This window comes from Rhinoderma darwinii, chromosome 3 (assembly GCF_050947455.1).
Source record: "Rhinoderma darwinii isolate aRhiDar2 chromosome 3, aRhiDar2.hap1, whole genome shotgun sequence".
Classification (NCBI taxonomy): domain Eukaryota; kingdom Metazoa; phylum Chordata; class Amphibia; order Anura; family Rhinodermatidae; genus Rhinoderma; species Rhinoderma darwinii.
Genome location: NC_134689.1, coordinates 396,361,713 through 396,388,940, shown reverse-complemented (window position 1 = coordinate 396,388,940; position 27,228 = coordinate 396,361,713). Strand labels below are relative to the sequence as shown.

General features: G+C 42.4%; 1 protein-coding gene across 3 annotated transcripts in view; it reads right to left on the bottom strand.

Annotated features, from left to right (window-relative positions):
- DNM2 (dynamin 2) overlaps window positions 1-24,974 on the bottom strand; it is a 104,803-nt gene extending 79,829 nt beyond the window's left edge. For all 3 annotated transcript variants that reach the window (XM_075859000.1, XM_075858998.1, XM_075858999.1), the window contains exons 1-3: window positions 24,718-24,974; window positions 7,080-7,153; window positions 603-752 (exon numbers count right to left, since the gene is read on the bottom strand). In XM_075859000.1, coding sequence (XP_075715115.1) covers window positions 603-752; window positions 7,080-7,153; window positions 24,718-24,878 — 385 coding nt within the window. In that variant the 5' untranslated portion in view covers window positions 24,879-24,974. The remainder of the gene's footprint in view (window positions 1-602; window positions 753-7,079; window positions 7,154-24,717) is intronic.
- Window positions 24,975-27,228: the final 2,254 nt, after the last annotated feature.

Here is a 27,228-nt window from a genome sequence, read left to right as displayed (position 1 = left end):
TCCCATATACAAGACTATAACTACTATAATACTGCCTGCTATATACAACAATATAACTACTATAATACTGCCCCCTATATACAAGACTATAACTACTATAATACTGCCCCTATATACAAGAATAGACCTACTATAATACTGCCCCTATATACAAGAATATAACTACTCTAATACTGCCCCCTATGTACAGGAATATAACCACTATAATACAGCTTCTATATACAAAAATATAACTACTATAATACTGCCCCCCATGTACAAGAATATAACTAATATAATACTACCCCTATATACAAGAATATAACTACTATAATACTGCCCCCTATGTACAAGAATATAACTACTATAATACTGCTCCTATATACAAGAATATAACTACTATAATACTGCTCCTATGTACAAGAATATAACTACTATAATACTGCTCCTATGTACAAGAATATAACTACTATAATACTGCTCCTATGTACAAGAATATAACTACTATAATACTTCAATGTACAAGAATAAAGGCCTGTGCTGGGTTGAGAAATATCATGTGGGAAGTTGTAATGAACACCCTGATAACGTGCAGTATTTGGCCCCTCAGATCCTGTACTCACCATGAGGAGAATACACCCGCAGATTGATGGGGACAGGTGAGATGCCTTTGTTTGATCCAGTTACTCTTTCGGTTTCTGCTTCGATCTCCTGACGAACCTCATCGAAGTCTGTGAATTTCTTGGATTTGCAGTGCAGGAATTCAGCATATTCTGTAGAAAATGTAAAGTAGAGATCACAAACCGCAACACTACATAATAAAATGCTGCTCACAGAAGCCACACTCTGCGATATAACATCCCTGACCAATGATCATCTTTATCTCACATAGCTCCTCCCTCTGTCCATCATCCTGTAGTGGAAGGGGCAGACACCATATTAGATAGCTCCCATCTCTCGAAATCACCTTAGGGTGGGAGGGTTAGAATTCACATCATATAGCTCCACCCCGTGTCACCCTGTGGTGGGAGGGTTAGAATTCACATCATATAGCTCCTCCCCGTGTGTAACCCTGTGGTGGGAGGGTTAGAATTCACATCATATAGCTCCTCCCCGTGTGTAACCCTGTGGTGGGAGGGTTAGAATTCACATCATATAGCTCCTCCCCCTGTCGGTCACCCTGTGGTGGGAGGAGCACACTCCATGTGACATAGCTCCTCCCTTCTATTTGCGTCTCCCTGTCGCAACAAAATCATGGCCAAATTGTTCCACTGAGTAATGGCGCCCTTATAGAGCAGAGAAGCGCTATCAGAGTTTTCCAGTTTTAGATAAATATTAATCCCTCTACGAATTAAAAATTCTACAACCTGCTAATATACTCATTTTTCCAATTCCTTGTCAATTACAAGAGATTTGTTTGCCGTCAGTGAATGAGAACACTCTTGTTTACATTCAGAGGAAGCCAAGGGAGTCCACAAGCCACCCTCACCACATAATGACTGTACCCTTACTTTTTGTATGCTTTCCCTCCTGTGCGTCCAGATTGCTTCTCCCCTGTCTCCTCCACTCTAGTACTCGGAGACACTGGAGCGGAGGAGGATTCAGGATGCAAAGGCTGCTCTGCTCTCCTGCCCTGTGGAGGCGGAAGAGATTAAAGACCGGGGGGCACCACCCGGATCCATATCAGGTCCAGTGATGCCGTGCATAGAAGGCCCTGATGCCGAACGTTGCGCGCTGCATCGCATACAATGTCCTGGCGCAGCCCGGCGTCGGGACTTTCTATGAACTGCGGCACAGACCTTGTGTGCCGGGGCCGGACGTGGGATTCTGTGCGGATCCGGAACGAACGGACAAGCCAACAGTAAAAGCCAGGGGCGGTGACGAAGGGTCTTTCGTTTCTTAAGTCTGATCTGGGGTCTGATTTGGGGGTCCATGCAAAAGTGTGGCATGGGTCCCTGAACACTCTAGTCATGCCCCTGTACATAGCTAGTCCAGCTCTCATCTGAGAACTGAAGACAATTGTATCAGTCCAGGCAATGCTCTGTGAGATAAACATCCTGTACTCCAGACTGATACATTGTAGCAAACTAGCAGATTTGTGCAGCTTCTGCTGCTTTATTTAGCTCACAGAGCATTGTCACCCTGTTGTGTGAGCCAAATACATCAGCTGCACAAATCTCTCGATAGTTTGCTACAATGTATCAGACTCGAGTCCTGGCTGTTGAGCTCACAGAGCATTGTCTAGACTGGTTAGAATTGTCTTCACTTCTTAGCGGCCTCTGAATAAAACAAGGTTTCTCCTTCACTGACAGCAAGTAAGTGTATTGAAAACGGCGAGGAATCAAAATAGAGTAATATAAATGAAAGGTTCTAAAACTTTCTAATATAAACCTCTTTTAGCCAGTGGTAGACAGACAACAGCCTGTACCTGTCCTTCCATAGGCAAAATACAGGCTGCCATAGACAGCAACCTATACTCAGATGATGAATTTGCAGGGCAGTGGTGGGATACAGGTCTTCTCTAGTGCTGATCTGATAGATTATGAGATCTTTCAAACTCTCCCATAATAAATATATTTCACAGCGCTGCGGTCCCTAATAGACTAGGTGGATTCACATTCCACCCGGGCTCCTCCATTATCCTGCAACCAAACCCTCAATATATAAAATGATATTTGCAGATTGGAACGTACCATTGATTTTAATAGGACTGAAACGTTGAGATGCCCTGTAACAGGCGCTATAGTAGGATGCAGCATACTCTGTCATAGCGCAGGAGATATGGCGGCGGTACTCACAAATTAGGCATCCTGATGACGACTACTGCATAATGTAAAAATGAATGCAGCACTCACATGGTTAATGCAAATATGGAATATCCGTATTTGCATTAACCACCTGACCGCTGCACTCCACCATTTACTTCTGCATTGGAGGAGACGGATGAAGTCCACGAGGAGGCGTACGTCACATTTCGCCTTGGCCCTGTAATGCCGTCCACCCATAGTTTTTACTGCTGCGTAATGTCTCATAGTGATAAAGAAGTGTTCCCAAGAGCAGGTCTGGTGTGTTTACCTAGTGGGTCATTGTGTACACAGCTCCAGAGCCCAGCCCCAGGCCGGTCTAACATGACACCACAATACAAAACATCAACCTTCACCCTGCCAGGTTGTGCCCACCACATAATAGAACGGCACAGTAAATAAGCATGCACCCGGGCGGTGCCGGTCATCACATCCATCTTGTAAAGATCTCGAGTCATAAGATCCGTGTCACCAAATCACACCCCGAGCTGCTGAGTTGTGATAGCGGTATGACAACGCAACGGCAGTGACACTGACAGGTGAGCAGAGAGGTGGCAAACAATGGAACCGTACTAAGTATACGGGTGATATTTTGGTTCGAAAGTTTACCTCGGGTTTGTGGAGATTCACGGCATTGTAAAATTAGACCTATTTAAAGAGACTGTCACCACATTATAAGTGGCCGATCTTGTACATGATGTGATCGGCGCTGTAATGTAGATTACATCAGTGGTTTTTATTTAAAAAACTATCATTTTTGACGGAGTTATGACCTATTTTAGATTTATGCTAATGACTTTCTCAATGGACAACTGGGCGTGTTTTACTTTTTGGCCAAGTGGGCGTTGTGGAGAGAAGTGTATGACGCTGACCAATCAGTGACCAATAATGATTCGGGAAAGGGAAAAAAGAGGGATAAGGATTGTGGTTCAGTTGGAAAAAAAATTTACAACATTTTTTATTTTTGAAAAGAAAACTTTATTAAGGAGCTTTGAAAAAATTCATTAATAAAGTTTATTATTATTTTATTTTCAAAAATAAAACAATTTTCAAACATTTTTTTTTCAACTGAGCAAAGTTCATTAATAAAGTTTATTTTATTTTCAAAAAGAAAAATGCTTTCAAAAAAATTTTTTTCAACTGAACAACAATCCTTATCCCTCTTTTCCCTTTCCCGAATCATTATCTGTACAATACTGGTGGTATACACCCTTGTGGTTCTCATCACCCACTCTATATCATTTAAATGAGAGGGTATTTGCAAAATCTTCCATTCCAATCAGTGACCAGCGTCATACACTTCTCTCCATTCATTTACTCTGCAGATAGCGATATAGTTATATCGTTATGTGCAGCCACATAAACATTACTGCTGTGTCCTGACAATGAATAGACGTCACTACCAGCCAGGACGTGATGGGTATTCAGAATCCTGACACTTCTCTACACTTCTCTGTGAGTTACAGCATAGCAGGCGTAGTCTCGTGAGATTACGCTGTAAGCTGTCATTTACAGCGAGATCTCGCTGTGCTGTGCTGTAAATCACAGAGACGTGCAGAGAAGTGGTCAGGAGTCTGAATAGACATCACGTCCTGGCTGGAGGTAATGTATATTCACGGTCAGGACACTGCAGTAACGTTAGTGTGTTTATGTGGCTGCACATTGTGATATATCTATATCGCTATGTGCAGTGTAAATGAATGTAGAGAAGTGTATGACGCTGATTGGTCACTGTCATACACTCCTCTGTACAACGCCCAATTGATCATATAGTAAAACACGCCCAGTTCTCCATTGAGAAACTCATTAGCATAAAGCTAATATAGGTCATAACTCCGTCAAAAATGATCGTTTTTCTAAATAAAAAAACATTACAGCGCCGATCACATGTACAATATAGGCCACTTATAATGTGGTGACAGAGCCTCTTTAAGATCAATAGAGTGACGACTAGTTTACAACATCTCCCAGCATGCCCTGAACTCCTTAACCCCTTCCCGCCCTCAATGTACGGCACTGTGATCGTAAGAGCACCACAGTGGTATCCGCATGATCACCCGCTGGGGGTGGCTGTGATTGACAGCCGCCAATCCGCTGCAACAACCGGATACTGAAGACACTGATCCCGGGCCGTGATGCTGCGACCAATAGTGATTACAGCATCACAAAGGAGGGAACTCCTTTTGCCCCCTGATAATCAGCCCCAGTGATAGCAATTCCCATGGCTGATGGGTTTTAAAGAACATTCCAGTGCATTTCACGGAAAAAAACATAAGAGTAATCGTCCTCTTGCGGGACAAAAAAAAAAAGTAAATAAAAGCCATTTAAAATTAGTTAGAAATAAATTAATGTTTGTTTATTAAAAAAAAAAAATAAAAAAAAAATGGAGGAATGGAGGTGGAGCGTGAATGGTGCAGCGGTTGAGTATGCTGTTCACCGTCGATGAGAATGACGGAAACAGCCGAGAACTGTACTCTGCTGTTTCCATCAGTCACATAAGCCTTAAAGAGGCTCTGTCACCAGATTTTGCAACCCCTATCTGCTATTGCAGCAGATCGGCGCTGCAATGTAGATTACAGTAACGTTTTTATTTTTTAAAAACGAGCATTTTTGGCCAAGTTATGACCATTTTTGTATTTATGCAAATGAGGCTTGCAAAAGTCCAAGTGGGTGTGTTTAAAAGTAAAAATCCAAGTGGGCGTGTATTATGTGCGTACATCGGAGCGTTTTTAATACTTTTACTAGCTGGGCGTTCTGATAAGTATCATCCACTTCTCTTCAGAATGCCCAGCTTCTGGCAGTGCAGATCTGTGACGTCACTCACAGGTCCTGCATCATGTCGGCACCAGAGGCTACAGATGATTCTGCAGCAGCATCGGCGTTAGCAGGTAAGTCGATGTAGCTACTTACCTGCAAACGCCGATGCTGCTGCAGAATCAACTGTAGCCTCTGGTACCGATGTGTCCTCGCTCGTCCGACACGATGCAGGACCTGTGAGTGACGTCACAGCGTGATCTGGCAGAAGCTGGGCGTTGTGAAGAGAAGTGGATGATACTTATCAGAACGCCCAGCTAGTAAAAGTATTAAAAACGCCCCGATGTACGCACATAATACACGCCCACTTGGATTTTTACTTTTAAACACGCCCACTTGGACTTTTGCAAGCCTCATTTGCATAACTACAAAAATTGTCATAACCTGGCCAAAAATGCTCGTTTTTTAAAAATAAAAACGTTACTGTAATCTACATTGCAGCGCCGATCTGCTGCAATAGCAGATAGGGGTTGCAAAATCTGGTGACAGAGCCTCTTTAAATGGAGCGGCAGCGCATGTTAGACCACCGCTATATTCAATGGTACCCCCATTTTCAGAAAACGATCACCTATCCTGTGGAAAGGTGATAAAGGGGTATTCTCAAAATCATAAATTAAGGGGTTAAAAGCGCAGAGTATGGAGAGTGGCGTAACCAGTCAACGATTGCTTCAGATCAGCCGTGGATGAAAACTATCGATTGCGATGTGCCAACCAGTGGTTACATGACCTAGTCATGTGACTGCTGCGACAAATAGCTCTAGGGCTTTACAGCACTAAAGCCATTAGGTAACGCCATCGCATGTCATCAAAGCAATACGGAGTCTAATCTGTTACTACATTTATGGTGGAGTCACAAAAAAAAAAAAACCGTCAAACTAGTTCTACCTGTAGAAAGTGCCTGTAATTGTCTAGTAGACAGGAGGTGAAGGTTTAGGATTCTCGCACGGTCATGTTGCCCCAGAAAAGGCATGGCCACTATGTGGCTTTTTGGTTGTAATGGAACTACAAGTCTCATCATAAAGGGAAACTAAGGGCTTTCTCATAGTAATTACATTATCAGTCATTCAGTTCACACTATGAACACTCACAGCTTTACATTTGAGTCGTTGCTTAGCAACACATGACAGAGCTGGTGGGTGACCACCTTCCTTCTCCGTCCAGTGCTGGATCCTGGATTTCATAGCAGGTCTTTAAACCTCTCCCATATCCTAAACATCGAGGAGCGGCTCCAGAGAATCCCAACCTGCCACAATTCATATCACAGGGGTCTGGGAAGCGGAGATGAGCGGTTTGTTGGAGTACTCTGCAGAGCCGTTACCTTACTGGCTGTGATGTGGAGGGGACACTGGTCAGTGTGAGGACCCAAGCCAAAAACTCCAAATATCGCAGCTGCCCAGAGCCCCGCGTGACACAAGGGGTGGGCAATTCAGGGAGCGGCGGGTCATGTGACAGGTGTTCTATAGTATAAAAAGGAGCACAAACCTGTTTTAGAAAATATGAGCTGTAGGATGAGTGGGCGACGTGTGACGATGCCAGATCCACGGGGCAGGAAGTCTCTGTAAGTAAGTATAAAGAAAGGTAACGTTAAGATCAGATCTGTATCAGGCCATGAACAATGTATATGTATCGTGGAGGACAGCTGGAGCTCACGATCACCTGACAACGGAGCAGAAGTCTTGAATTAAATGGTGAGATTGTCAAGGACATCACTTTTCTTTTTATAGCAACCCCACAATGACAGCCCTTGGACATTATCACCGATCATTTGGTGCAAAAACAGACCAGAAACAAGCCCAATAGTTGCATTCACTGACAGTAAGCAGAGGATTTGTTACAAATTTGAACGCTTCTCTGTCTCTCTCAATAAGTCTGTGTAAGCCTTTGAGATTACGCCCTAAAAACCACGGCCATATTTTTCTTGCAGTTTTCAAATCTGCAGAGAAAAATCGCAGATGGAGTGCGCCATGATTGGCGACATTTTAATGCACGGTTTACGCCCAAAAGTGTCAAAAACGGCTTGCTAAATATGGGCCATAATGTGTCACCGATATTACCAGCGAGTCCTTTAACCCTACTGCACTTTCATAAGTCGCTGCCCCTTTCTTTAGGCTCCAATGGGATATGTGCGATAAACATCATCTGCGCCCGATATCTAATCATTTTCAGTTCCCATTTACGGTCCCTGATGTCGGAGTCCATGGTGATCGGTCACACGGTGACAAGAAAATCCACCTCGCTCTTGGAGTTGACATTTTCCACCTAACAACACTGCTCAAACACTCCACATGACAGCCCCCGGACACGGATACATGGCAGTTTATGGGAAGTGACTAACTCCCTGTTTATTGACGCTCCACACGCCGGTCCCCCCGTGTCAACCAACTGATCCCAGAGCACATACTGGAGATTGATGACAGGACAAGTTTTACAAACATAACACACGCATGTGAACACGCCCAAGATTCAGGTCTGCTGTCTCAAGACGACAGGCTGAGAAAAACGACGACATGACTGTATGGAGCGTACAAACTGCATCGCTCAACAGGGGGCAACATAGAGCACAGGAGAAAGCGCCTGCCAGGGTTATTAGACTATAAAATCTGGGTTCTGCCCTGATGGGAGTGATATTTATAATACATAAAAGATATTACATAAAACCCCCAAAAATACCTGTACCATGTAACCTAAATATCTTTACTATATCATTAATGTTCATATCGGCTGTGAATGAAAAATTATGCAGGTTGTTATTAGAAACAGTCAACAAGCTTGTTGACAGACACACCCCTAACAGCTTAGCTGGGCTCCTCTAATGCAGGATTACTTATCATTGCCTTGTGTAAAGATTAAAAATCACCAGAACAAGCTCAATGCAGACATTGAACAAGCAAGGAATGCTGTGAGATTTTAGCTCTGAAGCCTGTGAATTTTGAATGCAGCTATGGAGTATATAAAAAAAAAAAGGCTGTAACTCAGGATCAGTACAAAATAAATCATACAATGCCTTGACAAAGAGACTAAACTATATGTGGATTAAAGGGGTTGTCCACCTTAGAAAAACCATCGTCTAACATCCTATAAGGGAATTCGGAGTTAACACAGGGTGCCCTCTATTCAGGCCAAAGCGGAGATTGGCTACAAAGAGGGCCTCTTACTCTGGAGGGTGAATGTGTGTGTAATACATAATTTAACCTGTGGTGGCACTGCAGGGAAATTAAACACTTACTTTGTGGTTCCCCCACAGATTACAGTTGATCTCTGATAAAACCACTGAATATATACACTTTATACATGTGGGAATATAGATGTCCCATCACAAGGTATCTTCACCGCACCCTCCGTTAATGTATAACCTGTCAGCACAGTATAAGACTTGAAGTAAAGATCATTTTTAGGTCACTTCATATGAATATATTATATTTTTAGCTCCCCCTGAGTGGCCTGCCGATCGCCGCAGAGGAAGGAAGTAGAAATCCACTGATTATGAGAACCAAGGTTGACAAACAAGCAGAAATAGCTGGTTAGTGTGGCATGTGCTGCGTCAGGCCTCTGATAATCAGTGTACTACGGGCATTGTTCAGCCTGGCAGCGGACCAACAGGAAGCCGACACAGACACATAGGAAAGGCATTGTGTCATCCCGTGGTGAATGAGCCGCACAGCGCTGTACACATGAGCTCAGCACTTTACCAGGGGGAACAAAGCAATGGATGTCTCGTCCTTATAGAGTATGTTATATAATCTCACAGCAGCCACGACGTGCTTGTGCGCATCTTATTGGCATTAAAAATTGGACATCATTTTTGCTATTATCCATTCTTATTATACACGACCAATTACTAACAATCTATTAAGCTTTTAACCTGTCGTGTTGGATTACTTTGGATGTAAATTTATGGTATGGTCGTCCTGATAAACAGCTTATTGGAGGGGGATTTTTGCCAGTAAAGAGTGCCAGACTACCAGATTTTTTTCAAGTATTGGGCGTCAGATTAAAGATTTTATTTTTTATAAAATTATAAAATCCCTTTAATCTGCCATCAATGAGACCTGCTTGGTGCCAAATTCGATCATCACAGACCACCCCGTTAATCTGTGAGTCATCGGGCCCGGGTCCCCTGGTCATTGCAGTAACCGGTGCAGGGTGAATAAAATACTACATAGACGGCTCTAGTCCACCAGAGCTGGCTCTCCGCTCTATCTATTGGAGGGGGCGCCAAGCAGGCAACCCCCTCTCTATGATGTCGACATTCACAGACTGTTGTCAGGATGGGATAACCCTTTACTTGGTCCCCTGTGCTCAGTCTTCTAAAATAGTTCTATGCTGGAATTATCAAATGGTCTGGATTACCGGATTATTTTTCTATACACACATACGTATGAAGTCAGAATGAAAACTACGGATGAGAAAAACAGCTCTTGCAAGGTACAGATTCTCTGTGCAGAAATCCAGCTGGTAGGGAGCCTTAAAAAGGTTGTCCCATGAAGCCAACCCAGTCCATAAACCCCCATTAGGACATAATATAGGTGGGACCCCCACTTGGGACCACCCTCCAGGAGCCTGAACAGAATGCTGCTCTAAACGACTCGAGCTGTCCTTGTATACCAAGGACGGCAATTCATCTGAATGGCCGCCATGTAATACTACAATTCTCCTGCAGTGGCCGCTGCAGGGAAAATGCCTGGCTGGCTGCAGCTTCACCAGGGAAAATCTTCAGCTGATCACCCCATTGCCTGCAGTCTAAAAAGGGTTTGTAAGGGTAATGCACCCTGGAAGAAGCAAAATATGTACTTCGTTCTGGAGCAGAGCTATTTTACATGGGAGTATTTGTGCTTAAAAGACTCCCTACCAGCAAGGATCTTCACAAGACCTGCATCAAAGGCCAACCAGAACAAAACTCTGTACTGACGAGGAGCAACAAGACCGAAACTGTTCTGTCTACAGATGGGTGTCACTGGTTTAGCTATGAACTCAAATCATGAGAAACACAAGGTAAAAAATTAAAAAACAAAAAAGGACACTCCCGCACGGCTGATCTGTCTACAATGCAGAATTGATAACATGCGGTAGGAGAGGAAGGAAATGTTCGGTCAGGACAGTGGTGTTGAGACACTGTGTCCAGCTCTGGTAAGTGGAGCTCTGCAGGGATCCTTTCCGCAGGGGGACACGTCTACACCAGAATGATCTTCGCTGATGTCACTGCCTTTGTGCTGCGTGTCCCTATCACCGCAGGATAAGAGACGAGATTTCTCAGATAAGAAGATTCCTTACAGGCCAGAAATCCAAAGTGCAGGAGAGCTGATGTGTGCTCAAAGCTGCTGTCCCTTTAAGAGATAAGGGTGTATCTAACTACACTGACTTCTTCACAGGCACAATGCTGATGTCACTAACACCCATATTTTTACACGTTTTTTGACGTGGAAACCGCGTCGGAAATCGTGCCAAAAAAACGGACGAAAATGCCTCCCATTGATTTCATTGGGAGGCGTTTTTTCCCGCAAGCGAAAAAACAATCTCGCGTGAAAAAGAAGCGATATGCCCTATCTTCGGGCGTTTACGTCTCTGACCTCCCATTGACCTCAATGGGAGGCAGAGAAAGCGTATTTCGCTGCGTTTTTTTCCCGCGGGCAAAAAAACCGGCGCAAACGGTGTGCAGGAAGATCAAAATCTGCCTCAAATTTCCAGACCGAGTTTTGAGGCAGAATTTTCTGCCTGCAAAAACTCAGTGTGAACATGCTCTGCCTGCGTAAGTGTCAGTTTCGAGAAGTTCTACCGTTCTCCTAATATATAAATTATTCAGGATGAACAAAGCTAAAAGATCTCAATAGGGACATTAAAAAAATATACTATAGGGTGCTGTAGGGCTTCACTGGTAGGAAACAAACATGCTGGATTTTATGTCCGATGATAAAATGACCTATTGCCTAATGTCTGGAAACAGTCATCAAGTTGCTGTTGACTGATCTGTCATTTATTATGAGTCCCTGTGCAGTAATTGGAGTACATAATGGTGCCTTGTCGTGAATGGGCTGATTGGTTTATCACATGAATATACAATGCTGGTATATAAAGCTGGGTTCACACATTGTGGTTTTGTGCTGCACACATTTTACGACGCGGTTATTAGCGACAAGGTTTTTTTACAGGTGATACAAGTTAAACACCTGTTTTGCACCTGTAAAAGTCACGCAGCCGCGTATAATGAGTGCAGTTTTCCTGCATAGCTTTTGGCGGCACGCCACACTACCTTGATGTGTGAACCCAGCCTTACGCCCCCATGCCCCTAATCACGGTCCGTGACTGTCCGCGTAGTCATCTGAACTTGCGGGCCGTGCTCCCATTATAAAGTATGGGAGCATGGTCCGTAAAATTTAAATAAAATAAAAAAATAGGACTTGTCCTATATTTTTTACGGATATTTTCTACGGCCCGGATACCTTCCCGTAAATATACCGGAAGGTGTCCGTGGGCCATAGAAATGAATGGAACCGTATTTTGATCTGAAAGTACGGTCCGTATATGCGGACCAAAACTATGGTCGTGTGCCTGGGGCCTTATGGTTTTATATTCACGAAGCCCAATAACAGAAAGGTTCTGCAACTTTCTAAAATACGGACATGTCACTTATTGACATGGCTTTCAAATCAAGATGTTCTCATTCACTGACAGCAAACAAATATCTTGAAAATGGTGAGGAATTAAAAGCACAAAGTAAAGGGTCTAACTTTTCATTTATACAGGGATTAAGATTTATTTATATAAAACCAGAAAAAAAAATATTCTCATCTTAAAGGGGTATTACGAACTCAGAAATGTATGATTGGCTATAAATATCTGAAAGGTGCAGGTACAAAAGGTGGAACCCGCATCTATCTCCTGAACAGGAATCCTCCGATCCCATCCCGCCTGGTAAAGTGGCTGCTGGCCGACACATCCTGGCAGAGAATCAGCGCAGAGAATTACGGAAACAGAAGAGCTCGCTGTGCTACACCGCTACGGTAACTCCTATACTGTAACACCCATACGCTGCCGTTACTCCCATTCGCAGCAAGCTCAGCTGTTTCTGTAATTCAGACATCCTGTGAATATGCCATAAATGGCTAAAATGAAAAAAAAAAAAAGCTCTAGAACAACTTTCCATAGTGACGATAGTTTCAGTGTATGCCCCTTTAAAGGGAATGTGTCGCTAACATTTTTTTTTTATTTTTTTTTCAGTTAAACAGTTAGGGTATGTGCACACACACTAATTACGTCCGTAATTGACGGACGTATTTCGGCCGCAAGTACCGGACCGAACACAGTGCTGCAGGACAACTGTCCCGTAGTGTAATCATGATTACAGTACGGGACAGTTGTCCTGCAGCGAGGCAGGGACTTCTAGCATCGTACATAAGTATGATGCTAGGAGCCCGGCTCCCTGCACTGTGTTCGGTCCGGGACTTGCGGCCGAAATACGTCCGTCAATTACGGACGTAATTAGTGTGTGTGCACATACCCTTAGTATTTAAGTGATTAGAAGAAAAGATCCAGCGCTGAGTCGTACTTTGGATTTAAAAAGGAAGCAGTATTCCCACCTTTATTGGGGTATTGAAATAAAATTGAAGGGAGACGCAGTCCCAAGACGTGTGCGGATAGTAGGCGGTTTGCACACCGCAAGCCGTAGCGGGGATCCGAGCGGAGAGTCTGGAGAGGCATCAAACTGGTGAGCTGGAGATTTCCTCCCTTCTTTATTTAAGTGATTACACATGGTTTTATTTTTTTTCACAAGTCAGGAAATATTATAAATTAGATTCTAATTTATAACATTTCCATGTGCTGGCCACTAGAGGGAGCAGTTCCCAAAATTGCAGCATGGTCACTGTGGTAAAGCAACCTCATTGATTTGTGCTGCAAATTTGGGGTAGACACACTCGCTCTAGTGTCCTCACACAATCCACCCTCCCTTCTTCTGGCTAGTGCCAGGAGAAGGAAGGGTTTGAATCTCCAAATCTCCTACACTGTGTGCTGCCATTTTCTGAGCGACTGCACAGTGTAGGAGGATTAGATACAGGGCTCAGCAGACAGTATAACACGAACATAATACACACATCATACACGAACATATGGGCGGAACCCGCGGTCGGAAGTAGTCATCTTACTGTCCGGCAGTGGCTTCCGGTCCACATGAAAATGGCGCCGGATTTCGCTCTACGAACGAGCTTCGTTTTGGACTGTGTGGACTGTTGTAGACATGCGCCGTACGCTTCAGAGAATGGAACGGCTCCCGTTCGCAGTCTCTATGGGGATGTATGTGCCGTATTCCATCTCTGTATGGGTCGTTAATTGACACATACAAAGATGAAAAAAAAAAAAAATGGCAGCCCCCATAGAGAAGTAAAAGAACACAGTAAAAAGTTTAAAGTCACAACATTAATAAATAAAATGTTTGTTTATATTTTATTAAAAGCAATACAATAAAAAATAAAATAAAAATTAATGACACCTTCACTTTAAACAGCTAAAACCATCAGATCGGGTGTGGGTTGAACCTTGTACGGCCAGCATTACTGCTCGCTTAGTGTTTGCAGCTCCCCTACTAAATGATGCAACAAGACATGGATTTCCCCTAATCACCCGCGATATTGACGTCTTCCTGCCGGGATTTTTACATGTAGTGTTATGGCAGCTCTCACCGAGGGGCGGGTGTGTGGGGTATTCTGGTCAGGGTGTGACCGGTGTATATTCTGCTTATCGGACGCTGCAGGAGCCACACAGCAAACACTATAAAAATTTACAGCTGGTTATGGAAAAATCATGCCCAGCAGCCAAACTACAACTCCTATTTGCCTTTAGTGGGCACAATACGGAGAACTATAGAAGCCTTAGTAGGATCTTCACACTGGCCGCTCTTCAGCGGTTGTGAAACTACAATTCCCACCATGCCCCTATATACAAGAATATAACTACTATAATACTGCCCCTATATACAAGAATATAACTACTATAATACTGCTCCTATATACAAGAATATAACTACTATAATACTGCCCCCTATATACAAGAATATAACTAATATAATACTGGGGTCCTATGTACAAGAATATAACTACTATAATACTGGGGTCCTATGTACAAGAATATAACTACTATAATACTGCCCCTATGTACAAGAATATAACTACTATAATACTGCCCCCTATATACAAGAATATAACTACTATAATACTGCCCCCTATGTACAAGAATATAACTACTATAATACTGCCCCTTATATACAAGAATATAACTACTATAATACTGCCCCCTATGTGCAAGACTATAACTACTATAATACGGCCCCCTATGTACAAGAATATAACTACTATAATACTGCCCCTTATATACAAGAATATAACTACTATAATACTGCCCCCTATGTACAAGAATATAACTACTATACACTGCCTCCTATATACAAGAATATAACTACTATAATACTGCCTCCATATACAAGAATATAACTACTATAATACTGCTCCTATATACAAGAATATAACTACTATAATACTGCTACTATATACAAGAATATAACTACTATAATACTGCTCCTATGTACAAGAATATAACTACTATATTACTGCCCCCTATGTGCAAGAATATAACTACTATAATACTGCCCCTATATACAAGAATATAACTACTATAATACTGCCCCTATATACAAGAATATAACTACTATAATACTGCCCCTTATATACAAGAATATAACTACTATAATACTGCCCCCTATGTACAAGAATATAACTACTATAATACTGCCCCCTATGTACAAGAATATAACTACTATAATACTGCCCCTTATATACAAGAATATAACTACTATAATACTGCCCCCTATGTACAAGAATATAACTACTATAATACTGCTACTATATACAAGAATATAACTACTATAATACTGCCTCCTATGTACAAGAATATAACTACTATATTACTGCCCCCTATGTGCAAGAATATAACTACTATAATACTGCCCCTATATACAAGAATATAACTACTATAATACTGCCCCTTATATACAAGAATATAACTACTATAATACTGCCCCCTATGTACAAGAATATAACTACTATAATACTGCCCCCTATGTACAAGAATATAACTACTATACACTGCCTCCTATATACAAGAATATAACTACTATAATACTGCCTCCATATACAAGAATATAACTACTATAATGCTGCTCCTATATACAAGAATATAACTACTATAATACTGCTACTATATACAAGAATATAACTACTATAATACTGCTCCTATGTACAAGAATATAACTACTATATTACTGCCCCCTATGTGCAAGAATATAACTACTATAATACTGCCCCTATATACAAGAATATAACTACTATAATACTGCCCCTATATACAAGAATATAACTACTATAATACTGCCCCTTATATACAAGAATATAACTACTATAATACTGCCCCCTATGTACAAGAATATAACTACTATAATACTGCCCCCTATGTACAAGAATATAACTACTATAATACTGCCCCTTATATACAAGAATATAACTACTATAATACTGCCCCCTATGTACAAGAATATAACTACTATAATACTGCTACTATATACAAGAATATAACTACTATAATACTGCCTCCTATGTACAAGAATATAACTACTATATTACTGCCCCCTATGTGCAAGAATATAACTACTATAATACTGCCCCTATATACAAGAATATAACTACTATAATACTGCCCCTTATATACAAGAATATAACTACTATAATACTGCCCCCTATGTACAAGAATATAACTACTATAATACTGCCCCCTATGTACAAGAATATAACTACTATAATACTGCCCCTTATATACAAGAATATAACTACTATAATACTGCCCCCTATGTACAAGAATATAACTACTATAATACTGCCCCCTATGTACAAGAATATAACTACTATACACTGCCTCCTATATACAAGAATATAACTACTATATTACTGCCCCCTATATACAAGAATATAACTACTATAATACTGCTCCCTATATACAAGAATATAACTACTATAATACTGCCCCCTATGTGCAAGAATATAACTACTATAATACTGCCTCCTATGTACAAGAATATAACTACTATATTACTGCCCCCTTATATACAAGAATATAACTACTATAATACTGCACCCTATATACAAGAATATAACTACTATAATACTGCCCCTATATACAAGAATATAACTACTATAATACTGCCCCCTATGTACAAGAATAGAACTACTATAATACTGCCTCCTATGTACAGGAATATAACTACTATAATACTGCCCCTATGTACAAGAATATAACTCCTATAATACTGGGGTCATTCTATGGGCCCATGCACACGACCGTGGTTAAGATGGACCGCAATTGCAAACCGTTAAAAACTCAGGACAAGTCATTTTACGGTCCGCATTAGCGGTCCGGTCCTATTTAAATAAATGCACGTCTTTTGTATGCATGGTCCGTGATTGCGGACGGCCGGCGGACGACACTCTGCAGCCGTCCGTGCCCGTAATCACCAGCCGTGTGCATTTCCCTTCACTATGGTTTATTACTTGGATACAATCAGTTACCTGCGGGGTGAATACTTGTGTTTTTATGAAGTTCTGCTTTCACCTGGTAGAACAATAAATCGGTCAGCCCTGTATAAAAGTCACCTGTTCACTATGAGCCGCTCTATGACTAAGCACTAACTATAAAATGGATAGAAACAGAGCATGCTGCACCCACATCTGCCCACCATAAAACTCCCAGTGCCAGAGCAGATGTAAAGAACCGCCCTAACTGCCCCTTCTAGCTCGCAGCACCGCCATAAAGTGAGACGCAGGATGCAGTAACAGAGCCATACATCAGAAATACTGTGAAATTCCTTTAATCCGTCATCTGATAATCCAGAAACTAAATATCCGGCACTGGTTTCCCGCACGGTACTAGAATATAGTAATAGTTACACAATTGATGGTTTGGGGGTCAAAATTCCTAATTCTAGCCACTGTGACTCCTTGTTCAGTCCTAGGGGGTGAATACTTTTATTCTTGGTCCTATGGGCACTACATAGATTCTTTTCGCACAGTGCAGCCATATCGGTCGCACCCCTCGTCTCTATTGACATCAGGGCCGACAACGAGCCGAGCATTCACCACACCAAGGGCCAAAGATATGTGCAGGAAGTTCACCTCGGCCCCACAATAAACCTGACTGGCCGCAGCGTTATGGGGGAAGTGGATTGTTAATGTGACTTTGCTTCGCACCTCTGTTAAAAAGTGACACATTAGCTCACAGATTTATATGTCCTTATAGTACCCGGAGCCGTCCACAAGTCAATCTAATGTAATATCGCTGCCGCTACTCTCTCTAGGAAAGGTCATTATGGGGGTGAATACTTTTACAAACTAGAGATAAAATTACGTAGGATTTTAGTTGATCTATATAAATTATGGTCATAAAAAGCTAAGTAAGTAACTCCTCCTTGCATTATAGTAAGCGGTTAGATGTGTCCGACAACAAGCTTACTGACTGTTTCCAATTACAACTAGCAGAATTGCGAATGTAGTTTTGAAATATAATGCAGGTTGTAGCTCAGGATCAATGCAATATAAGTAATGTGATTTATCTACAAAGTTCATGCCACATCAACAGTGATGACTGGTACACGGGCAAAGGAGTAAAATAAAGAGAGACTTGAGACTCATGCCACTATGGGGAGCCATCAACTGAACTACAAGTCCCAGCTTGACCACCTGCAAAGAAACTACAACTACCAACAAGCCAAATTCTCGAGTCACTTATTACATCAGATAAACCTACATCCCATAACCCTCAGGCACTGACACCCAGATGACGGAGAGACATCCCATTAGATCCTTCCATAGGCACAAATGACAATTTGATGTCTATGGGGCTTAACAGCTTGGATTATGACTTTCTGATCTATACCTTCCCAGATAAGCAGCATCAGGTACCTGGAAGCTGCTTATCCTCTCTGCAGAGATTAACCGGTCATCAGCTGAACAGCTATTTGATGTCTATGTCCAGCTTTAGACAGAGCTGAACGCTGCTTGGCCATCAGTCATCACTCTCGATCCCCAACCATCCCAGATCCCTCAATAATCCCCTTGAAAGAAACCACAGCAGGTAATATTGATCTAGCATCTACCAGTAGTCACATAGATTCAAGTGCTGGGAAATTTACTACCATTTTAATAGGTGCAGGTACCCACCGACACACACTGCACCGATAACATCATCCAGGGCTGAAACATAAGTTCATAAGTCTAGATCTCTTCTATCTGCATACGTGAAAGACAATGTTCACCTTTATACACCGGCATACATATAGAAATGACATACATATAGGAGTACAGTCACTGTGTACATACATTACTTATCCTGTACTGATCCTGAGCTGCATCCTGTATTATACTCCAGAGCTGCACTCACTATTCTGCTGGAGGAGTCACTGTGTACATACATTACTTATCCTGTACTGATCCTGAGCTGCATCCTGTATTATACTCCAGAGCTGCACTCACTATTCTGCTGGTGGTGTCACTGTGTACATACATTACTTATCCTGTACTGATCCTGAGCTGCATCCTGTATTATACTCCAGAGCTGCACTCACTATTCTGCTGGTGGAGTCACTGTGTACATACAATACTTCTCCTGTACTATCCTGAGCTGCATCCTGTATTATACTTCAGAGCTGTACTCATTCTGCTGGTGGAGTCACTGTGTACATATATTACTTATCCTGTACTGATCCTGAGTTACATCCTGTATTATACTACAGAGCGGCACTCACTATTCTGCTGGTGGAGTCACTGTGTTCATACTTCACATTACTTATCCTGTACTGATCCTGAGTTACAGAATGTATTATACTACAGAGCGGCACTCACTATTCTGCTGGTGGGGTCACTGTGTACATACAATACATCACTTCTCCTGTACTATCCTGAGCTGCATCCTGTATTATACACCAGAGCTGCACTCACTATTCTGCTGGTGGAGTCACTGTGTACATACATTACATATCCTGAGTTACATCCTGTATTATACTCCAGAGCTGCACTCACTATTCTGCTGGTGGAGTCACTGTGTACATACATTACATATCCTGTACTGATCCTGAGTTACATCCTGTATTATACTCCAGAGCTGTACTCGATATTCTGCTGGTGGAGTCACTGTGTACATACATTACATTACTTATCCCGTACTGATCCAGAGTTACAGCCTGTATTATACTCCAGAGCTGCACTCACTATTCTGCTGGTGGAGTCACTGAGTACATACATTACATATCTTGAACTGATCCTGAGTTACCGTCCCTATTATACACCAGAGCTGTATTTACTATTCAGCAGGCTTTAGAGCTGAAGCCTCCCAGCATTACCCGCTGGTTCAGTGTCCATACAGAGCTGGTTCTGGTAATTTACATTCTGGGAGGTAGTCTTTACTACTTTCCTACTTTGCTCAGCTAAGCAGTTAGGGATACGTATATAGACAAGTTTGCTGACTGTTTCCAACCACAAATACAGCTCCGGAGCATAATGCAAGCTGTAACTCCGATCAGTAAATTATAAGTAACGCAATGTAGTCCAGCGTATGGGACAACCTGAAGTAACCGTGGATAGTCCCTTTCCAATGAAGTTATGTTCGTGGGCTGGGGTGGTGTGTCTAAAGTTACCGTGTAGCATTATCATCACACAGCACAGTGGTCTCATCACTAGACCGCAGACATAAGTAGCCGAGAGCCGGCCAGCTGCTATACAAGCTCCTGTCTGGTGGTTTAAGGTCACCGCTCAAGCCTCACTTCCTTTTATAATCTTCCAAATTTGCAGTCATGTTAAAAATGTTCCTTCACAAGGCACCAAGGCATCCTGAGCTTTCTGGTTCATGAATAAAATGGCAGAACTACAGTAAAGACTGACACATACACAGAAAAAGCATAACAATGCAAAATTGGACATCACTCAGGCTCTGCGGGAGGTTAATATTAGGAGGAATCGCTCCGGGCCATTGTCTAGATTCCATTTTCTGTGACTGGCGACTAGAACGACCTTGTATAATCTCAGAGATGTCGCTAGGAATAATTAACAGTCCTCAGGATACGGAGGCGGTTTTGTTGATCTCCCTGCACTTTGCACTAATCTTACAAGATTCACTTGTCTCTGGTCTGGTATAGACTCGCTGACTGTCTATGTCAGCACCATTACATAATCAGGGGCTGAAGGCTTCCACGTGAACAGCAGGACTCCCGCAGGACCAGCGCCCCTATCATATACACCTGCTCTTTGTATATTATGGTGCAGGCAATGCAGGGCTGGATCCCCCCATCCCTGAGAGCTTGGTATCCTGGTGCAGTCATATTGTAAGATCAGGGCAGGACTTGGAACAATGCCCCATGCAGCAGATAAATAGGGGGGAGCGCGCTGGTACAGAGCGGGGTCTGTTCATTCTCTCACAGGGTGGGGTGTTCCCGATAACTGCAGAATCCACGTGATTCTGCACGGACAGGAAAGCTCAGGCTCGGTGCCACTTACCAATGGTAGAAATTCCCCAAAAATAACGCAAGGCATCAATCTGGCATAGGTACCAGAGTACGGGCACTATTTATGGCAGCCTGCACTCTTATGATGGGCATTGCAACAGAATACAGGCTACTATAAGCAGAGGTGCGGAATCAGATAACAGATCAGGAAATATCAGCAATTCTCTAATATGTGTTCCTCTCTAATCAAAACTATTTGGAAGAGGTCTGAATTTGTGCCGGATTATCAGAAGGGCATTATAGAAACACAAGAAAGCCCTAGATAAAATGCTAGCATGGTTGTGGGCCCCTATCACGAGTATAATCTGCTCTTGTGAGATTCCAGATATGGAAACAAGAACTGGACTATCAGAATTGCTGGACTATTGGAAGTTGGATTAAAGGAATTGTAGTGTGACATCAATGTAGCTCCACGTCCTGGTTACCCGATCATTGTGTAGGGATCTGAAGCCATGGACACCCAAAGAGAGGATCCTGCCCCCTGAGGGGAAGGTGTCTGGGAAAGCTGGGTGAAATCCAATATGGGAGCTGTTCTGGTCACCGAGCTACCCTAGCTATCTAATCCCCACATTTAGCTGAATACATTCTCCTCTCTAGTAAAGCGGAGTCACTTGTAGATTTACCATTCAGGGCTCTAGGAAAGTTGGTTGATAACCCCTCCGGGAGCCGCAGAGGTGTCCATATACGTTCTCACCCAGAAACAAATAAGAGGTAAGAACTTTAGAGAGGACGATGACTGCAGGACTATGAGCACAGGCTGCTATAAAACAGCTCCTCCAGAGGAGCCATAGGGAATAACAGCGCACGTATGAGGATCCTTCTTCTGCCATGCGCACAGTAAAGCTGGAGCCGCGGCCCTATAGTTGGATGTCAGGAGGTGACCTAATAATGGACTCAAGACGTGATCTCATTAAGACAACCGCTGAGGTCATAGGGGCGGGGGATCTTCAGCTCAGGATCCCCCACTATGATCGCAGCTCCGGCAGACCCGACCCATTTATGCACTTCAATGTATAGTCAGATGAAGGCTTCCATGGCAATAACAGCAGATCACTGGGGGTTACAGAGGACGGACCCCCCCAGAGATCAGCTGATCATCTTATTGGATTAAATTGTGACAGCCACTTTAGGAGTTTCCCACCATCAAAGGATCTTCTTATAAACAAGCACCAACCTATTTTTAGGGACTTAAAAAGGGCTCGTCTGCTCTCCTCATGTCTGTTTTAGTAAATAATTCTATTCTCTATTAAATAAAAAAAATTCTTAGAGCTCTGTTGTCCCATTCCTCTGTTATTCTTCCTGGAAATGTATAACCTGAAAACTGGATGTTACCATTCCCCTTGCCAATGTGGCGTGGCCCTACACACTGACACCGTCCAATTAGTGCGGACAGTGTCTCCAGCACACAGGCCGCATAACGGCCCCCATAGGCATGTACGGGCCTTACTGCACCTCCGATTTCATAGAGGATCAGAAAAAAATAAAATGGTGGCATGCTCCATCAGGTGCCACGTGCGCATGAGCTCTTAGGCTGTGTTCGCACAGAGTTTTTTGACGAGTTTTTTGACGCGGAAACCGCTCTGCAAAACCCGCCAAAAAACGTCCGAAAACGCCTCCCGTTGATTTCAATGGCAGGCGGGGGCGGTTTTCTCCCGCGAGTGGTAAAACCGGCTCACGGGAGAAAGGGACATGCCCTATCTTCGCGCGATTACGCCTCTGACCTCCCATTGACATCAATGGGAGGCAGAGAGAACGTATTTCGCGGAGTTTTATGCTCGCGACGCTCAATGGCCACGGGCGAAAAATCGACGTGCAGGCTGAGGAAAATCTGCCTCAAACTTCCAAACGGAATTTTGAGGCAGATTTTCCACCTGCAAAAAACTCAGTGTGAACCCGGCCTTAGAGGAGTATTACACCCTTAACTTCAATGGAAACAGCTGCAAACGTGGCCTCTCTAACCCAATTATTTAAATCATAATAGCGGCCGCTTTACATCAAACAGAAGTCACCGGACCCCCGTGTTGTCCTCATAGGCGAGGGTAACAGAGCTGGGACCCCCATTTATCTCTATTCAGGAACATTGCAGTTTGTCATTTTTAGTAACGATGAGGGAAACCTAAAATTCACTTCCTCCTTGTTACCCTGATGGGAAAATGTCCTATTAAGGAGCAGAATTTGGCGCATCTATTGTCTCTAGCCAGTCGGCAAAACGCGGAGTCAAATTTTCGTGGCCGAAGTCGCCGTGTAGCCCTGATGGACCTTTACCAGCATATCTTCCTTGAGGCTCTCCACACTTATAGACACATTATAATACTTTATGACCATTTAATCATCCTGAACATTTGATAAATCTGTCACCTATCAGGTGCAAGCGCTGGTAATGGGTCATTTTAATAAAAATCTCTCATATCTGCCCCATAGAAATGGATTATTCCACAACCGTGGGGACATTTATCCAAACTAGTGAATTTGAAGAAGTTGCCCATAGCAACCAATCAGATTCCGGCTTTTATTTCTCAGAGGTCTTTTGGAAAATGAAAGGGGCAATGTGATTGGTTGCTCTGGGCAACTGCTCCTTTTGTGACTGGAAATAGAGTGAGCACGCTCCGCTGTTCCTACCATTCACTATACTGGGGGGTGATCGTGCGGAGTCCCAGTCAGAAACACACACATTATATATATATATATATTCATCTTCCATAGCCGATATATTAGGCAGGTGTGCCTGAGCGGAGATCCCAGTACTTCAGAGGGTTAGAGATATAATTATATATCTCGCCACATCCACGCCCCAGCCTATAATAAACACAATGTAGTACAATATGGAGATATACACAAGTACTCTGCAGCCTATCGCTCTCCAGTTACAGAAAAACTACAACTCCCAGAATCCCCCGAAATGATGCAAGGTGTCATGGGATGCTGGGAGATGTAGTTTCCCAGCAGCTGGAGAGCACTAACATACATGTTGAACATGCAGTCCTATGTAAACATACTACACGTCCTCAGAAAAGAAAATTCAGGTCATTTTAGAACTACCGCAACTTGGAGGGTCACGTGACGATGGGACTTTGCGCAATTCAGGTGACAGAAGTTCAACATCAACGCTGCAGCGAAACAAACAATGATGGAGTAGAAGGGCAGGTTATACAGTAGGTAGTTAGGACTTTTAGTAGCTGGCATTAGGTCGCCCACTTTGGGCAATGTAATGTTAGACTAGGTGGTGCCACTTGAAGTTAACAAGATGTGCACAAATGTATATATCCATACACCACAGTATATAAACTATATGTGCATATTATAGAGCTAGACATTGGTGTAGGACACCCATCATCTCCCTGGAGACATCTCTGGGGTAACAGAGCTCCTAGGTTACCCCTGTCAGTAGAAACAGCGTAGTTCGGTGACGTCACTCATTGAATAGCCTGGAGATAAAACTACGTAAAGTGCGTAAAACAATTACGTGAATACGAAAGCTCAATAGGCAATGCGGGAGTCGCCGCTGTGACAGGAGACCTGGCCAAGACAACTTACCGGCCTACGAAGTTTTCGAGCACGGAACTCTTGCCGGCGCTCTGTCCTCCCACCACTGCTATCTGCGGCAGGTCGAGGTTGCAAGACTGGCCTATAGAACTGAACGCGTCCTGGAGCTTGTTAACGAGGGGAATGAGGTCCTCCATCCCCCGGTTCCCCATAGTTGCTCACGGTCTCAGGCAGCTCTCCGTTACCGCTCGGCTTCCTCTGCCATCCACTCAGCCCAACGGCCGCCACCCGGCATTCCCTATTGGTCCATAATTATGTCAGTCAAGAATTCCACAGCTCTGATTGGTTTTCGTTTCCACGCGTCATCAGCAAGAAAGGGCGGAGAAGCCGGGAGGCGGTGCTACACAGAAAGGGCAGCCACTCAGGCTATGATTGCTTAGCAATGCTAAGTCCGTCAACTAAATTAACGCATTTTATTGGCTAAGGTCAACTGTCACTCAAAGTACGTGTTCCTTAGATTTAACCATTTGTTAGACACCCGGAAGCTAAAAGTGGCTATACAGCTCCAGCTGGTTTACAACTATGGTTTCTGTTTTGCAGTAGTAGGGGCTATATAGTTGTACAGCAACTGCCTCCTACGTACAATAATATAACTACTATAATACTGCCTTCTATAATACTGCCTGCTATGTACAATAATATAACTACTATAAGGGTATGTTCACACACACTAATTACGGACGGCTGTCAAAAGGCGGGGCGTAAAAAAGACGCCCGCGTCAAATAAGTGCCTGTCACTTCTTCAGACGTAAATGGAGCCGTTTTCCATGGACTCCATGGAAAACCAGCTCCATTTAACGTCCGTAATGGACGCAGAAAAAAGCGCCTCAACATGCCATTACGGCTGAAAATACGGTGCTGTTTTCTCCTGAAAACAGCCTCGTAATTTCAGCCGTTACGGACGCTGCCGTGTGAACATACCCTTATACTGCTCCTATGTACAAGAATATAACTACTATAATACTGCCCTCTATGTACAAGAATATAACTACTATAATACTGCTCCTATGTACAAGAATATAACTACTATAATACTGCTCCTATGTACAAGAATATAACTACTATAATACTGCCCATATATATATATATATATATAAGAATATAACTACTATAATACTGCTCCCATGTGCAAGGATATAACTACTATAATACTGCCCCCTATGTACAAGAATATAACTACTATAATACTGCCCCCTATGTACAAGAATATAACTACTATAATACTGCCTCCTATGTACAAGAATATAACTACTATAATACTGCTCCCTATATACAAGAATATAACTACTATAATACTGCCCCCTATATACAAGAATATAACTACTATAATACTGCCCCATGTACAAGAATATAACTACTATAATACTGCCCCATGTACAAGACTATAACTACTATAATACTGCCCCCTATATACAAGAATATAACTACTATAATACTGCCCCCTATGTACAAGACTATAACTACTATAATACTGCCTCCTATATACAAGAATATAACTACTATAATACTGCTCCTATGTACAAGTATATAACTACTATAATACTGTCCCCTATGTACAAGAATATAACTACTATAATACTGCCCACTATATACAAGAATATAACTACTATAATACTGCCCCCTATATACAAGAATATAACTACTATAATACTGCCCCATGTACAAGAATATAACTACTATAATACTGCCCCATGTACAAGACTATAACTACTATAATACTGCCCCCTATATACAAGAATATAACTACTATAATACTGCCCCCTATGTACAAGACTATAACTACTATAATACTGCCCCCTATATACAAGAATATAACTACTATAATACTGCTCCTATGTACAAGTATATAACTACTATAATACTGTCCCCTATGTACAAGAATATAACTACTATAATACTGCCTCCTATATACAAGAATATAACTACTATAATACTGCTCCCTATATACAAGAATATAACTACTATAATACTGCCCCATGTACAAGAATATAACTACTATAATACTGCCCCATTTACAAGAATATATCTACTATAATACTGCCCCTATGTACAAGACTATAACTACTATAATACTGCTCCTATGTACAAGAATATAACTACTATAATACTGCCCATATATATATAAGAATATAGCTACTATAATACTGCTCCCATGTGCAAGGATATAACTACTATAATACTGCTCCCTATGTACAAGAATATAACTACTATAATACTGCCCCCTATGTACAAGAATATAACTACTATAATACTACCCCTATGTACAAGAATATAACTACTATAATACTGCCCCCTATGTACAAGAATATAACTACTATAATACTGCTCCCATGTGCAAGGATATAACTACTATAATACTGCCCCCTATGTACAAGAATATAACTACTATAATACTGTCTCCTATGTACAAGAATATAACTACTATAATACTGCTCCCTATATACAAGAATATAACTACTATAATACTGCCCCCTATATACAAGAATATAACTACTATAATAC